Source organism: Danio rerio, chromosome 8, assembly GCF_049306965.1.
Source record: "Danio rerio strain Tuebingen ecotype United States chromosome 8, GRCz12tu, whole genome shotgun sequence".
NCBI lineage: Eukaryota > Metazoa > Chordata > Actinopteri > Cypriniformes > Danionidae > Danio > Danio rerio.
Window position 1 is genome coordinate 6,272,729 of NC_133183.1, and position 18,159 is coordinate 6,290,887.

At 36.8% G+C, this 18,159-nt stretch overlaps 1 protein-coding gene across 2 annotated transcripts; it reads left to right on the top strand.

The window, feature by feature from the left end:
- Positions 1–248: 248 nt before the first annotated feature.
- ufd1l (ubiquitin recognition factor in ER associated degradation 1) lies at positions 249–15,371 on the top strand. 2 transcript variants are annotated; one of them, XR_012383672.1, is made up of 12 exons: positions 249–357; positions 1,506–1,638; positions 1,723–1,755; positions 1,843–1,964; positions 7,740–7,870; positions 8,346–8,418; positions 8,511–8,579; positions 10,016–10,084; positions 10,601–10,648; positions 10,744–10,832; positions 10,920–11,845; positions 12,658–13,210. XR_012383672.1 is itself a non-coding variant. In NM_001002451.1 (12 exons), the coding sequence occupies exons 1-12, from the start codon at positions 355–357 to the stop codon at positions 15,094–15,096; spliced, it is 927 nt and encodes a 308-aa protein (NP_001002451.1). In that variant the 5' UTR covers positions 249–354; the 3' UTR covers positions 15,097–15,371. The 2 variants fall into 2 exon arrangements, 1 of the variants encoding a protein (NP_001002451.1); NM_001002451.1 differs by lacking the exon at positions 12,658–13,210 and adding an exon at positions 15,022–15,371 and having other exon boundaries at positions 10,920–11,001.
- The last annotated feature ends 2,788 nt before the right edge of the window (positions 15,372–18,159 follow it).

Here is an 18,159-nt window from a genome sequence, read left to right on the forward strand (position 1 = left end):
TTGGACAATATTTGGTCTGATGGTTTGTTCTTTTGTTGCGTCCCTGTGCTGAGCGCCTGGTAAGTTGTATGATGTAGCATGGTATAGTAAAAGCACGACGATAGTATACAACTTAAAATAAATATTTTAAAGATATAATACAGATTTATAATAGTGTTCATGTAAAAGGCGTGAAGAAGCCTCAGCTTGAAAAAGAGACGCGATTGGATAACGTTTGGTTTGTTGTTTTGTTGCGTCACATCCTGCCTGTAGCGCACTTCCCACTGAAAGGAAACTGTTTGTTATTGAGTTGTCATCATCAGTATTACTCCAATCATTGCTGAATTTCTGCTGTCAGGCAGATAAACAACTAATATGGTGAGTAATCGATTCTGAACTACCTTTACATTTGCATTTCAGCATTCGGTTTTCTATTGTTTGTTACAGTCAAAACAGGCTAGCTAATGCTAAGCTAAAAAGCAGTGGAAAGCTGCACTGTCACTGTGGCAGATATTATAGAATTGTTTGTTTGTGTTATTGAAATGTGAGGAAGTTTATTCCAAATTGATTTTAGTTGTAACCTAGTTATTAAAGCAATAATAGTAGAACTAAATAAATAAATGTTTCTCTTAGGTATTTGTTTATTAAATCTAGTCAGACATATTTAGAAGAATAATTTGATGACATTAAAAGATTTGGTGTTACCTCAAGTAGATTTAATTACTTAAAATGCAACAAAAAACGTATATTGACTTTTATATATTTTAGTAAAGTAGAAGTCAGAGTAACCATATTTATTATTTACATCAATGTATGTTTTTTTCTGAATGTCCTTTCATTAATATTTTAACATTATTTTCAGCAATGTTACTTGATAGACATGCAGTTAAGGTGCTTTATGTATATAAAATAGCTTTTGTACATTTAATTTGATGCCTATATTTCTTATTTTGACCTATATATAGTTGAGGGCAAAATTATTATCCCTCCTGTCCAATATTTATATTTCAAATATTTCTCAAGTGATGTTTAATGGAGGAAGAAAAAGTTCACAGTATTTCTCATCATATTTTTCTTTTCTACTGGACAAACTCTTATTTCTTTTATTTTGGCTAGAATAAAATCACTTTTTACCATTTTAAGGTCAATATTATAGCCTTTTAAGCAAAGTTTTTTTTCCCAATTAGCTACAAAACAAACCACTGTTATACACCAACTTGCCTAATTACCATGACTTGCCTAATTAACCTAGTTAAGCCTTTAAATTTAAGCTCAATATATTCAGTTTATTAAAAATATCTAGTAAAATAGTATTTACTGCCATCAAGTTAAAAAAAAATCAGTTATTAGAAATAAGTTATTAAAACTATTATATCTAGAGATGTGTTGAAAATATCAGAACTTGGGGGAAAAATATAAAATAATAAAAATTTAGCAGCGGAGCTAATAAATCTGACAGAAAATCATTTGAAATGATTCACGTTTGTGTTTTGATTGTTATTAATGTCTGTTTTCATCCTCATCAGTTCTCCTTCAACATGTTTGAGCCCCATGTGGGGCGAGTTTTCCAGAACCGTTTCTCCACACAGTACCGCTGTTATTCAGTCTCCATGCTGGCGGGACCCAACGACCGCTCAGATGTGGAGAAAGGAGGAAAGAGTATGTGATGATCTTTAACTCTGTATAACAGTTTTGTTTCATAAACCTCATGTTTCACTGAACTAATGCGTGTTGTATTTGCAGTTATTATGCCCCCGTCTGCTTTGGACCAGCTGAGTAAGTGGCATGCATTGCAATAAAAGTGAATTCATCTATTTTTGTCATGTCCTGTGTATTGATTACATATGTGGCTTGTGTTTTTAGGCAGACTAAACATCACGTACCCCATGCTGTTCAAACTCACCAACAAGAATTCGGACAGAATGACGCACTGTGGCGTTCTGGAGTTTGTGGCAGATGAAGGCTTCTGTTACCTCCCGCACTGGGTATAAACTATACACACACACACGATACACACTGTTATTAGATCCTGCACTTGACACATTAGGGTTTGGTTAACTCTCAATAATCCTAAACTAGATTCTCTTGCTTCATGTTTCACACTGCTCATTATTTACAGGGTTAATAATTTATATTAAAGGGCACCTATGGTGAAAAATCTACTTTTCAAGCTACTTGGACAAACATATGTGTATATATAGTGTATAGACCATCGTATTGGGGTGATATAAACACACCCAGTCCTTTTTTTTTCAATTTAACAACATAAAAACAGTGGACCAATTGGAGCGGTTTTCAGACCGACCGCAACTTTATGTAGGAGTGCGGTCCCCTCGCCCACCGAATTGATTGACAGCTGCGCGCATTAACATGTCCCGGTAGTCACGTGTATATGTCAACAAGACCAGACATACGCAAGGCAACCAGGAATAAAAGGCCTGTTCTGTTCGCTAGGATCAGCAATCATCATCAAATGGGATCATAAGTGAGTTTCACATGTTTAAAATGTTTTAAAACAGTGCACGTGTGTAATGAAGTACAGCGATTTACTTCAGCTTTACTTCATCACCACAGCCATGTGTCAGAACAATTATAAAGGAAGATGCTTCAATCCTGGTTTGTGGACGTTAAATCAGATTTATTGTGTACAATAACATAACAGATATCCACACAGCAGTGGAGATTAGCCTGTATCCTGCCACATTTGAGTGCAAAAACAGTGCTAAGCTAAGCGTGCTCTGTCTGCCTGCCTGCCTGCCTGCGTGTATGAGTGTGTTTCAGCTGTGGTGTACGTGTGTATCTGTGTGTGTGCGCGTGAACTTTGTAACGATATTGCGTGTGACTCATCAATGCAACTGCACAACACTCATTGGTAAAGTTCTTACTGTAGTATTTCTCACAAATGCTATGCGAGACCTTATTCCTTTAAGTCTGTCTGTTGTCTGACACAGCCGGGGGATGAGATTAAAGCACGTGGGAAGGCACGTAGAAACAGTAGGCGGGGAGAACTCGCCTTAAAGTCATATTAGTATAAAACAGCATCTTGTAAAAGGTATAATGAAAAATCTGATGGGTGTTTTGAGCTGAAACTTTATATACACATTCTAGAAACGCAAAAGACTTGTATTAAATCTGAAAAAAGGGGTAACCTAGGTGCCCTTTAAGTATTCACATGCTAATGTTTTACAATGTACATTCCTCGATTCAGTTCAAATAAATCCAATTCAATTAAATACAATTCAGTTAAACTACAAATGAAATCATATGATTTTAATAGCTTGCATTGCTAGTAGTATTGTGGTCAACAATTCATCTGTGCATGTCATTAAAAAAACCAAATGTTTGCCCTTGTAAAGCCTGGTTTATACTTCTGCGTCAAGTGACCGGCGTAACCATCGGCGCATGCAACACACGTAGCTGTGCATTTATACTTCTGCGCTCTGTCTCTGTTGGTCTGCATTAACACTTCCGAAACGCTAGTTGGCAGTGAGGTGTAAATGTTCCTCTGTGTCGAGTTTCTTCGCTGCTGTTTTGCTTTTCCTGAACACTTCCTGGATGTACAAGTGGCTCAAACTCGCTCATTTTGAGGCAGGAACCGGCGGACGTGCAGCAATTTTAACTATGAGCTAAACACAAAACAAAACTTTCCTTCATGGGACTCCAGACTTGTAAACAATCGCTCCATTGGGCTCGCGCCATTCGCGCGGCTCTCGATCTCCCCCAGACTCATCAGCGCTACCAAGCTGACCAATCACAGAGCTTGCGCTACGCGTTGTTGCGACGTGTAGTTACATTTTTTGAGAGGTGCACGTCAGTGACGCCGACGGCCACGGCGAAGGGCTATGCGTCAACGCCTTAGCATACGCGTGCGTTTTACGCAGAAGTATAAATTAGCCTTAACATTTAATTGAAATAAAAAAAAAGCACTTTCTGTTTTTTTTAGTTAAATTCTTAGATTAGGTCTGTCTGAGGAATTAGGAGTAGCTAACATACCTAACCACCCCATCCAGCTGTCGGTTTAGACAACAAACAGAAATGGTGAGGAGGAGGATGAGTCTGTTAGGTTGTAATAACTCTTCCCAAACCCTTTTCCTGATCTTTCTGAATGAAATGTTTTCTTTAATACATCCAATCAGCTCGCAGTCAAAAAACAAGCCACGCCCACTGTTTTCTCATTTAATATTCTGTTTCTCTGGGAACTGTCACAATCTGAAAAAAAAAAACAGTCGCAGCTTCTGGTTCATGTAGACTTTAAATTAAATCTTGGGTTAATTTGCTTATTTGCATAATTGTGGCATCAGCATTGATGATTGGGTATAAAACACTGCTACTTGTTTAATTAAAGGTTCTAGGTTTGTATTGTAAGATCATAGATATATACACTAGATGTCGCATAGGGACCCTGAGCATGCGTCTATAGCGCCGCCACATTGGTACAGTGCTCACAGGACAAATGTCATTCAACCGCACTAGTCAAGACAGTGTTATTACGTGAAGATGCTGGACTTTAGCGCTGTCTACAGGTGTAGTAATGAGCAAACAAAGAAAACAAAGCATAAAGGCAAAACATTTCATAGGTAATATTACATTTTTTTTTCTGTTTTTGTATGTTCTGAACTTTTGTGCTAATCAGGTATCGTTATTGATGATAACAGTCACTTACTGCATTCACCATCAGGCAAAGCAGCTCCAACTCGCACTAAATACTCGGCTTATGCTAGTTTTGTTGAATAAAATCAGCAAACAATGCAAAAGAAATATGACAACGAGATGCTGCGCTGCCAGAAACTTGTATTATTGTCGGCTCAGTGAACGAGTCGTTCATAATGGAGATTCATTCACAAACGAATCGCTCCCTCCGTCAGTATGAGAAGTGAAAGCAGGAGAGGAGCTGTGTTTCAGGACATGATTAGATCACATTTAACAGGGAGGGTGAATAGTACATTTCTGTACACACAAACACAAGCTTTTTGTCAGTAATGCCCGTGCGGTCACTGATCCATCAATGTAGAAAAGTGATGTAAAATTATAATTTTCATAATTAAAAAAAATATATAAAATTGCATACTAACATCCAGGAAAACTCCCGATCATAGATATATGCGTATATGTGTATATCTCTGGCTTTGGATGGCCACAGTCCTCCACTGTACCTTGGTCCCGCATTCGTTTTAAAGGAGCGCTACCCTGAACCAAGATGGCGGCGCTATTGACGCATTCCTTCCAATAGACAACAACAGGTTAGGCGACTTCTAATGTATATATCTATGTTATAAGATGCTCAAAAATAGATCACAAAGTATTTACATACAGTAAATAAATACAAAAAGTATTTATAATGACATATTTGCTCATAAAAATGTATTTAAATGGTATACATAATAACTGCTGAGGAAAATCTATTTAATTAATGGCCCTTTTCCACTGAGTGGTACGGTACGGTTTTAAATACACAGCCGAGACATTACACTGTTATAATATATACATATAATAACAAGCCATGGTCGACCCGAGCTTTAACAAACCTTGTCATTAGCCCCTTTCACACAGTGATACCGGTAAATATCTGGAAAATTTCCGGAACGACTTTACCGGTATATTCAAAAAGGCGCTGTTCACACAGGTGAGGACGTTACGGAAATTTTCCGGAAAAGAGCATTCACACATCCATTCCAAAATACCGGTAAATTCTGACATCATTCACCACAAATGAGCTTTAAACGGCTGCGCTTGTATTTGTAAACATTTGCCTTAATTACAAACTCTGTGGATGATCAATATTGTGAACAACTTTCGCAGGATCACTTTCGCATGTCGAGATGTTCATAATATGTGCGTGTGCTCACAGGCACACGCAAAGCTTGAAGGTAAACAAACAACGGCTTATCATAAGCATCTCATAGATGATTATTTACACAGTTGGCATAAAGAAGAACATATAAACGTGATCTGACTAACTTCTAGCAGCTAAATGTGTCTGGAAAAATATTCAAAGGCTTTTATTCTCACAAACCGCGCGGACGTAAATGCGTCTGACTGTTGTAATTGGCTAAAGCAGACATCTCAAGTCAGCACGTTCTAGACGTGCACGCGCTTATTACGGGAATCTTCCTTTTGCGTTCACACAGCGCAGCATTCCGGCAAATTGCCGGTAATGTTACAACTTCTCTTTCCGGAAAATAGCCAGAACAAATTTACCGGTATTTTCAAAAAGGGCCTGTTCACACATACAAGCTTTTTCCGGAAAGGTCTGTATGTGTGAAAGGGGCTATTGTCTTGATGAACAACCACAAAGCCAAGAACAGCAGAATATACCCTGTGCCCTGTCGTTGTTTACAAGGCAGTCTGAAGCGTGTGCGGTTTCGCTTTCTCACGTGCGTTTGCTGCATGTCTATATTTGAAAGAACAAACTTTTTAAGCTGATGATAATAACGTGCGCATGATTATTGAAGTGCTTCTGACATTTCTGATTCCTTTCAGAAATGGAAAAGCCGGAAAAAGAGAAGCTGGAAAAACAATGGAACAAAGAATTCTTTCAACAACCTTAAACATTAACAAACATCCATGTTTAACTATTATCATCGCCTTTTGTTTTTGAACCCAAATAAGGCCTAAATGTCTGCTGTGTGTAGTTTTTCTGTAATTGGTAACATATCAGAGACTGTCAGGGGCTGTATGTGTTCATATATGCTGCATTTAGTTGCAGACTTTACAGTAGACTGTTTAGCACCATCATTGATCTGCAGTTATAATCAACTCATGTTGTTGTGGTTTTCAGCTTTTCTCTTAAGGAATCAAACTCAGTCTGGAGGTTATGAATATCAGAAGAATATTGGAACATTTTCCAAAAAAGCAGAGACATCCATAAGCAGACCCATCTTTAGTCTCACTCCAGGACAATCTAATGTTCCTCAAGTTTGCTCTACCCTTGCTTCTTCCCGCCTTTGTGTTTTCACAGCTGTTTACTGGTTCAACAGGCCTCTCCCATACTCCTTTACGACCCCAATTTTAAGCCCTTTCTTCTTGTTGGCCCACATAATGTAAAGATCAGATGTATTCATCACTGTTTTTACACATATAGTTCACAATTGGTGCTCATGAATAGTATCTGTTTCAAACATCCAAACTGGACTCTCCCATACAGTATGTGTCTTTTCAAACATACATGACAGTTTCAACATATGTTGTATACTTTTCATGCTTTTCTGACACAGATGGTATTCATTGTATCCCCAAGCCCTCTCTCATGCTCTTATGACTCCTTTGCTTTAACCTGTCCCCTGTTATCAAAGACATATAATGGCAGATTCAAAGGGCCCTCCACCCACCCAATTAAACGTATCTTCGTATAGGTTTAGTAAATGGAAATCTTCATCAATGTTCATAGAAAACTTAGTAATAAACATTTATACAGAAGTATTTGTGTATAAAGCCTTTGTTTTGTGAGAAGTGCTTCTCATATGATATGTTAACAACCTGTACAGCGTTACTGTAGACATTTTCTCGAGCGAAAAGGATGTCGACTGAAACTTTCTGTCGTACACCACACACACCAAACGAATACCATTGGCATCCTTTTAGCAGTGGAAACGCAAGCCTTATAAAAGTGATCCGTAACATACTGTACCATTCAGTGGAAAAGCGTGGTGTACGACAGAAAGTTTTAGTCAAATGGTAAAGAAATGACCTGTTACCTGGAGTGTGAAAAGCCCAATTATTTTTCAGGATTCTCCGTGCATCATATTTTATTTTGTTTCCAGATGATGCAGAACCTGTTGTTGGAAGAGGGCGGTCTGGTGCAAGTGGAAAGTGTCAATCTCATGGTCGCCACATACTCCAAATTCCAGCCACAGAGCCCAGACTTCCTGGATATCACAAATCCTAAAGCTGTGTATGCTCGTATAACACACAGATAGAGTTGAAGACACAATTATTAGCCTGTGAAATTAATAGCTTTTTCTCAAGTGATGTTCAATAAAGCAAGAATTTTTTTTTCATATTATTTCCTTTTATATTTTTCTTATTTGTTTTAGTTTGCCTGGAATTTTTCGATTGGCTAAAGAACAAACTACTTTTGTTCAATGAGATGCCTAATTAAGCTAAATTAACCTAATTAATGCAGCCTTTAAATAGCACTTTAAGCTGAATACTAGCAAAGTAACTATCATGTACTGTCAGCATGGCAAAGACTAAAGAAATTAATGTTTTAAAATGTGTTGATAAAGAAATCTCTTAAACAGCACTTGATGTGAATATATAATTTCATAGGAATGCTAATAATTTTGTCTTAAAATGTATATATTTATTTATTTTTACACTATTTTACATTAATATAATATATAAAACTGAACCTGCTTTTATCTCAGATTAGAGAATGCTTTGAGGAATTTCGCCTGTTTGACTACAGGAGATGTGATCGCCATCAATTATAATGAAAAGGTGATATTATGTCTGTTCTTCAGTATAATGATCAATTTAGCAGAAACCATGCTGAAACCATGCAGTGCTAACCAGATATTCTTGTCTTCCAGATCTATGAGTTACGTGTCATGGAGACCAAACCAGACAAGGCTGTGTCCATCATCGAGTGCGATATGAATGTAGGCATGCTTATTTCATACACAGTAGCGCAACTTATGAATGTAATATTCATGCCGTTTACACTACAATCTTTTTAAAGAATTAAATATCATAAGTGAAGTGTGCTCTGTGCTCTTGCGGTGCATTAATCTTGTAAACCGTATAATTCAAAAGACACTGATCTGCACTCGGTAATTACTTTATGGCACTTCTTCTGAGATATAATAATAATAATTTTAATACCTTAAAAAATATTTTATATTTTTTATATCTCAGAAGAATGTGAAATAAAGAAACATATAGTAATTAAATAACGATTACGGATCATGTCCTTAAAAATTAAATATCAAATGTTTTTAGCGAGCATGCATTCATTTGATTAAAAAGTGAAAGTAAACACATTTTATGATAAAGTATTTCTTTAAAAAAAATGTTTTTGTAGTCATCAAAGAATGCTGAAAAAAATATCATGTTTCAACAAAAAATATAAAGCAGCATAACTGTACATTCAGACTAATAAAAATGGAGAAAATTAAAATGATTTCTGAAGATTCACAAGACAAAATTCAGCTCTGCATCTGAATTAATTACATTTTAAAATGTATTCACACAGAGAATTTGATTTATTAATATTGCTGTCTAATAATACTATATAGTAAAATAAAGGCAACATTGGTGAGCATAAGAGACTTCAAAAACATTAAATATCTGTAAAAATATTCACATATATATATATATATATATATATATATATATATATATATATATATATATATATATATATATATATATATATATATATATATATATTCTTTTAAATGTGAATTAATGCATTTGAATTTCATTATGTGACCTTGATCTTTCTTTTAACAACTTTTAAACTTGCAAAGTTAGAAAAAGTGACTTTTATGAACATTTTTAATAGTTTAGAGTGATATATAGTCTGGGTTGGTGTTGTACAGTTGAAGTGAGAATTATTAGCGCCCCTGTTTATTTTTTCCCCAATTTCTGTTTAACGGAGAGAAGATTTTTTTCAACACATTTCTAAACATAAAAGTTTTAAAAACCTATTTCTAATAACTGATTTATTTTATCTTTGCCATGATGACAGTAAATAATATTTGACTAGATATTTTTCAAGACACTTCTATACAGCTTAAAGTGACATTTTAAATGGTTTGTTCTGTAGGCTATCGAGAAAAAATATCGCTTGAAGGGGCTAATTTTGTCCTTAAAATGTCTTTTAAAAAATTAAAACTGCTTTTATTCTAGCCAAAGAAAAACAAATAAGACTTTCTCTAAAAGAAAAAATATTATAAGACATACTGTGAAAATGTCCTTGCTCATCCCATAATGCAGTTCACAACCGTATAATAACAGAAAACACTTGTGAATCAGTGTAGTGTAGATTTGATGAGCTTCTTACCTTTTGTTTTTCACAATTTTTGTCCATCAGGTGGACTTTGATGCTCCTCTTGGATACAAAGAACCAGAGAGACACATGCAGCATCCAGAAGAACCAGCAGTATGTCCTGACAAACACCAATATGTTTCATCACAATATATACCGCATTATGCTGGACCACAACACCAGGCATAAGAGTCATTTTTTTAGATGCATCACTTGAAAGCTGAATAAATAAGCTTTGCATTTATGTATGGCTTCTTAGATCAGTTTTTATCTGAAATACAACTATTGGAAATCTGGAGTGTTTAAAAAAACTCTAAATATTGAGAAAATCGCCTTTAAAGATGTCCAAATTAAGTTCTTATCAATGCATATTACTAATACAGAATAAAAATTTGATATATTTACAATTGGAAATTTACTAAATATCTTGAATGTGATTTGTACTTAATATTATAATAATATTTGGCCAAAAAAATAACATAATTTTGACTCATAAAGTGTGTTTTTGGCTATTTCCAAAAATATGCCCGTGCCACACAAGACTGGTTTAGTGCTCCTGGGTCACATATATTTCAATAGTGTAATTTCCATGTGTTTTTCTGGATGCTTGTGTTTGTCATTCTGATGTAGGAAGAAGAAACAGATCCTAGTAACTATGACATGGACCTCGGTTTCAGAGTAAATCACTTCTACCTTAATCTTCCTAACAAACTGTTAATAAAGCTTGTCCGCTCCGTAATTTTGTTGTCTTTCTGTTTTGTTTTTTTCCACAGGCCTTTACAGGATCTGGGAATCGTCTAGACGGGAAGAAGAAAGGCATTGAGCCCAGTCCAGCACCCCTCGATCCCAGTGACATCAAACGGTACATATCTCAGTCTAGCTGAATGACCACTTCTCATTCACAATAAGCTAATGTTTAGAGTATTTTTTTTTTGTTTACTTTTTATAGAGGAATTCCGAACTATGAGTTCAAAGTCGGGAGGATCACCTTCATCCGTAACGCCAGACAACAGCCCCGCAAAACAGACTTGGTGAGTGCACCATAAAACCCGATAAGTTCACTCAAACTGTTTGAGGATACCAATTGCAGCACACCATTTCAGTTTTGAAACCAAATGCTTTGAGTACTGTAAACTTGAATATATTGCAGGGTTGTCATAGTAGTGGAATTTGGTACCAATCAATACTAAAATATTTAAAAACATCCATTTCCCGCTAACCTTTTGAGCGCTGTTGAGTGCGATCTCTGATTTGCCATTGTGTTCACATGCTCAACAGAAATGACTGTGATTGGCTGTGAAGGTCATCAGTTCACAGAACTCACCACTGTTTACTACAAGTAACCACAGATACAGGGGCACTGGAGCATTTTACAGGCGCAATTCATCAGCGGATCGCTCGTATGTCAGATTAGACAAACCAGCTGATCAACATGACCTTGAAATGCTCCAGTGTCTGTGTCTGCATTTACACTCAGTAAACAGCAGTGAGTTCGGTGAGCAGGGGTCCGTTCTTCGTACCCCGTTTAAATGATCTCAAATGTTTTGGCAGATCCTGGATCTGTTCATCTTGATAACTGATCTCTGGCTAATTTGGTTCTTCAAACAAGTTCGTGAATCAGATTAAAATGTCTGGATGAACTGATCTGAGATTGCTGTGTGTGTTGTGGACAGATCTATCGATTCCTGAAATCATGATCGGCAATGCAACGATTGGCTGACGTGCAGCGTAATGACATCATCTGATTAATATTCAATTGTCCATGTGAGCAAAATGACATAAAAACGGTTTTTAAATATGATGCACAAATTACTTTCCACATTTGTTGTGAGTGGCAGGCTTTACACTTTCATGTGTCAAGAGTATTCATTAGAGGTGTGAACCTATACTGGTCTCACGGTTCGGTTCGGTTACGATTATCATGCCTTCGCTTCGGTTCAATTCGATATCTGGGTGCATCACAGTGCATTGACGATGCTTTCCATACACAGTGTTATATTTTAGAGGGGAGGCTATAACAAGCTGTCTGTATAAACACACAGACACACAGCACCACACTGTCTGTCATTCAAACACAAACATAGACAGCACCAAAGAAACAAACACACATGCACACACACACACTTAAGCCCTCGCAACAGGGAGAGCTCGCGAAGAGCAGAGCAGAAAAACGAAAAAAAGAAGCACTTTTCCGACGGTCCCTTGCTGAGAGCTCTTCTCAGCGCGAGCTCTCCCGGCTAAACACATATTGCGAGGGCTTAAACGGAGCAGTGCTCGTAATGTCGAGTGAAAAATAGAAAGACAGCTGTGAAACATAACCAGCTTTGTCTTTTTGTAGGAAACACACTTTAGATCTTTTTAGGGTAAGAGTTTTTGAGTTATTGCCGTCTGTAACTGAATGTGTGTCAAGAATATCGAAAACAAAACCAACTGAACCGCGCTCATTTCTGGCGCACCCCTGGATATACAGCGCCCTTAGCATTTGCCTAAGGTGCCTATGCCACGGGCCAGCCCTGAGTTGGCTGAGTGTTGTAAATACTCGCACTCACCTCCCTCGCGACAGAGCGCATAGGAGATAAATGACGTCAGTACATGATACCCGGTTATGATTATTACTGAATCGATACCGAATTGTCCGCGTCTGCATCGCGGTGCACCGAAGAAACAATTAATTATGACAACCCTAGTATTCATCATGTATTTCAATGCATATTAATGTATTTAGTTCTACATTTAGAGAAGATTTTCTTTATTATAGTAGCCTAGGCCTACTCAAGTGTTTTTAATCGACGTAAGGAATAACTGTATGAATTAATTTTGCAACAAAAAAGCATTTTTATATCGTTAAAGGTGTCTGCGGCTTTTGCGAAGCATCAAATCACTGGTGTATTAGCAGTCAAAACACGTGCATGATTGCATAAATTATTATCCTTTTAAAAAAAAAAAAGTTGAATATTGTGAATGTACACGTTTGTGTCTAAAAAGTTCATATCAATACATTTTCTACCACAAGGTGGCAGTCTTAGTACTTTTATTTTGGAGTCCAGATTGCATACGTTTTATTAATATAGATTTTTGAACTTGAATTTTTTTAATGAATGAGCCTGGTCCTGACCAGATTTAAGCTACCAGAACTGTTGCTATGACAACAACTCTTAGATGAGTTTTGAAGAACTAAACGATCCAGAATCATGTCAAATCCTCAATAACCAAATCCAGCTTACTGAGTAATCCATCTACGAAGAACAGACCCCGGATGACCTTCACAGCCAATCACAGTAATTTCTGTTGAGATATATATATATATTATATATATATATATATATATATATATATATATATATATATATTAGGGTTGTAACGGTATTGTAAATACCGTCGTACCGCAATATTAATTTTTTTCGATATTACCGAAGTTGCATGACTCGGTAAAACTATAGGTCTTCTGAGAAAATTTGCTCAGGCGAATGAAGCGAATGGGAGGTACCGGAAACTACAATTCCCATCAGCCCATGCTTGACCATCATCCCTTGCGGTCTGTTGTCGCTACAGATCCAGTAATGCGGAAATGGAGTGTGCTGCAAGAAGCGGGGATGAAAAAGAGCTGGAAAACTCTAATGCGGGTGTTGTCGCGGCGCGCGTGCTGAATAGTGGTGTTGTCGCGCGCGTACTGAATAGCGGTGTTGTCGCACGAGTTCTTATCAGCTGTGTTGTCAGCACACTGTTCAGATTGATGCAGACATGAGACCTCTATCTTACTCATGGTTTGTCCTCTCAAGTGGGGGAAAGACAATGCACAACGTTACCCACTGCTGTCAACCTGGGCCAAGGCATATCTCTCTTGTCCCAGAAACCTCAGTCCCAAATGAGAGGGTTTTTTTTCTGTTGCAGGGGACATTGTAAATACACAGAGATACCAGCTTTTACCAGATTATAGTTATATGATAATTTTCCTTTAAACCCATCTCTATCTAAGTGAGTGAGTGATTAAATGTTGAATGTGATCAGTTTTCAACAATACTAAATTGAAACTTTATTTTTTTACATGGTTTAATATTTTTTTGTTATTAAAATTGAAGTTCCTGTTTCAAAGCTTACAGATAGATGGCTAATTTGTATGTCATTGACACTTTTGGCACTTTTTTGGAGTATTTTCATAAGTTTTGTTTTTCCTGTAAATGATTCAATAAATACCGTACCGTACCGTGACATTCATACCGAGGTATTACCGTACCGTGAAATTCTGATACCGTTACATCCCTAATATATATATATATATATATATATATATATATATATATATATATATATATATATATATATATATATATATATATATATATATATATATATATATATATATAACAAACTTGTATTTTGGATGTGATTTATTTTTGCTCATGCATTTATTTAATCTTTGCTCAAAAGTTTGCTTAAATAAATGTATTTATGCTTGTAGTTAGTTTATTTTATTGTATATACAGTTGAGGTCAGAATTATTAGTCCCCCTTTGAATTTTTTTCTTATTTAAATTTTTCCCAAATGATGTTTAACAGAGCAAGGAAATTTTCACAGTATGTCTGATAATATTTTTTCCTCTGGAGAAAGTCTTATTTGTTTTATTTTGGCTCATAAATCTGACTTCAGTTGTCAATATACTGCCCTACAAAATCACCCCATTCAATCTAAAATGGTGAATTATTTTCAAAAAAAGCTTTAATCAAGTCGTCTGGTGAAACCGTATCATAGAAATCTACATATCCCAATGTCATTTTTTTCCTCCAATATCAAGCATCCTTATTAAAATCAGGAATCCTTATAAAAAAACTCACTTAGTATGAACGTAGATGTTGATCTGGTGTATAAAATCAATTTCATTTAATTAGCAATTGTGCTCGCATACTAATGAGAAAAAATGTTTTTTAGTTTACTGAAGTATATCATATCTTCTGAATATGGAAGTAAAAATGCTCTTGTTTATCTTTCTGCAAAGTGAGTGACTCAATCGCTGTTGTTTTTACAATATTATGTCTTTTTGTGTGTGTCTCCAGGATGAAACAGTCAGTAACTTCATCGCGTTCTCTGGGGAAGGACAGTCCCTTCGCAAAAAAGGCAGAAAGCCCTGAATAAACACATACAGTTGAATTGGACATCAGAAGGTCAGCTAGCGTTTGGTTACTTGAGTTGTTTCTGATCTTCCTTCACTCAACATGGACAGTTATTTGATGACCTCTGCCTGGATTTCCATAAGGACCTCACTGATGTTCTTCTATATTGGTTTACAAATGGTTCGGCCCTCTTTTTCATATATTAGCACACACAAACCAGTGACCAAACACTTGTTTTGAACATTTATAATGCAACTTCAAATAATTTAAATAAAGATTTCCCTGCAGTTTACCATACTTGTTTTTTTATTTGCTCAGGGATGAGTTCTAGGCCCCATTTCAGAAAGGAGGTTAAGTGAAAACTCAGAGTATGTTAACCCTAATGAGAGAAACTTTAGGTTTTCTGTTTCAAAATGGCAGGTTGGTCAACCTCAAGAAAGAAGGGTAAGTCGAGCTTGTTTCTGAAAGAAAGGTAACTTTAACTCAGAGTCAGTTACCGTGGTAACTTACTTTGTGAATCTAACCTGGTCAGGGGCAGGTTTTATACTCTAAACTCTGAGTTTCTATTGGTCTCCTCCCTTTTTTATAGACAAAGCGGTATTTCTCGCCTAAAGCCTGATTTATACTTCTGCATCAGATGACCGGCGTAACCCACGGCGCATGCAACACGCGTGGCTGTGCATTTATACTTCTGCGCGCTGTCTCTGTCGGTCTGCATTACACTTCCGAAACGCTAGTGGGCAGTGAGGTGTAAGTGTTCCTCTGTGTCGAGTTTCTTCTCTGCTTTTTTGCTTTTCCTGAACACTTCCGGGATGTACAAGTGGCTCAAACTCACTCATTTTGAGGCAGGAACCGGAGGACGTGCAACAACTTTAACTATGAGGTGAACACAAAACAAAACTTTCCATCCGGAGCTCCTTCACGGGACTCCACACTTGTAAACAATCGCTCGCGCCATTCGTGCGGCTCTCGGTCCCGCCCAGACCCGTCAGCGCTACCAAGCCGACCAATCACAGAGCTTACGCTACGCGTCGTTGCGACGTGTAGTTACATTTTTTGAGAGGTGCACGTCAGTGACGGTGACGGCCACGGCGAAGGGCTATGCGTCAGCGTGGTAGCATACGCCGGTGTTTGACGCAGAAGTATAAATCAGCCTTAAGCCTTTTGTTTCCACCCACCCATTTTGGATATGCACATGAAAAAATCTGTTGATGGAAATGCCAAGATGCACATAAATGTTAAAAATAGGCATAAAAAAACATAAGCGCAAAACTACTAAACTTTTCATCCGATAAGAAAAGATGCAAATAAACTACGATGGAAACATTTTTACTGAACAAATTCCAGTATGTGCATTAAAAAAAGGTTTGTTATAAGAGATCATATGATGATTAAAATGTGTGTAAATGGACAAACCAGCAGGCAGAGCACACTGTAACTCATCTGAAATGTTGTTTTGGTCAGTTTAAAACGCCCTAACCGTTTTAGTATTAATGTTATTATATATTTAATGACCTCCGGAGCGTCGAGCTGCAGCGTGTTAATTGCGTCTGTTCTTTGCGTCTCATGGCTTCAAACGCCACCTCTGAGGTGAAAGTAATTAATAACAGCATCAGTTATTAAATAAAGAAAAGATTGACGCGGTTTCTTCTATCGCAGTAAATTCTGTTTTTACTCTTGATATTGGAGCCAGATAATCAGGAAGTGACTATTTTGTTCTCTTTGACTCGTTGGATGGAAACGCTGCTTTATTCACATGTCTTTGATGCGATATTCCAGATTTGCACATACATTTAATTAGCATTATTATTTATTATTTTTAGCCTTTTTTTTAAAAATAGGACAGTATTGAGACAGGAAGCGAAGGTGGAGAGAGAGAGGGTAGGGAAATGTCCTCAAGCCAGGATTCGAACTCAGGACGCCCTGACGTGTTACTGCACTACATGTCTGCGCACTAACCACTAGGCTATTGGGCCGACTAGTTAGCATTATTGAATGGAAACATAGCTGTTGCCTACATTTCTGTCACACAAAAAACAAAGTCACGAGAATGGCTTGTTTTTTTTTTTAATCAATAATTAAATTCACTGACTAGATTAATGGGATTATTACTCGTTCTAAAAGCGATATTTTAGTACTGCTTACATTCTAAATGTCATATCAGCCTCTATCATCAGATCAATAATAAAGGCAGACACACAAGTGCACTTTTACATCTATTTAAACTGATCAGTGTGTGTAAAAGTGGGAATTTAATTTAATTTAGTTTAATTTAAACATTTCCACTGAACACTGAGCTAAGGTTATCTGCATTCTTGTTTTGTAAAATTTGTTGTAGAAACTATGCAGTAGTCTATTTTATGCAATTACATCTGAAATAACTTCAAAATTACGTCCAATTTCCCACTATTTCATGTGAAAAGTTAATAAACGTCACGCATTACATTACTTATTTTATTATAAATATTTAAGTACTTTAAATGTAATCTTACGCATTAACTTGAGTAGCTAGCCTGTTTTCCAATGCTAACTGTCTCTTTTTCACTGATGCAGTGGTGTTGCTTTTTAAAATATATGCTCATATTTGCTCTAAATTTGCATGAGCACATTAAGTTCAGCTGGAGAAAGAAATGCTGAACGTTTTTCAGATGTGCCATGGTCACTCATAATATCTGCGCTGCATTGATAATGCTTTTATATAGTTGCTGTGCGCACGCTTAAAGCCTGATTTATACTTCTGCGTCAAGTGACCGGCGTAACCCACGGCGCATGCAACGCGCGTGGCTGTGCATTTATACTTCTGTGCGCTGTCTCTGTTGGTCTGCATTAACACTTCCGAAACGCTAGTGGGCAGTGAGGTGTAAGTGTTCCTCTGTGTCGAGTTTCTTCGCTGTTGTTTTGCTTTTCCTGAACACTTCCGGGATGTACAAGTGGTTCAAACTCGCTCATTTTGAGGCAGGAACTGGCGGACGTGCAGAAACTTTAACTATGAGGTAAACACAAAACAAAACTTTCCATCTGGAGCTCCTTCACGGGACTCCACACTTGTAAACAATCGCTACATTGGGTTCGCGCCATTCA

Excerpts from the sequence above, each read along its gene's own strand:
- ufd1l (NM_001002451.1), top strand. Across the intron at positions 7,871-8,345 it reads ATCACAAATCCTAAAGCTGT|ATTAGAGAATGCTTTGAGGA; the intron begins GTATGCTCGTAT and ends CTTTTATCTCAG. Across the intron at positions 8,580-10,015 it reads TCATCGAGTGCGATATGAAT|GTGGACTTTGATGCTCCTCT; the intron begins GTAGGCATGCTT and ends TTTGTCCATCAG.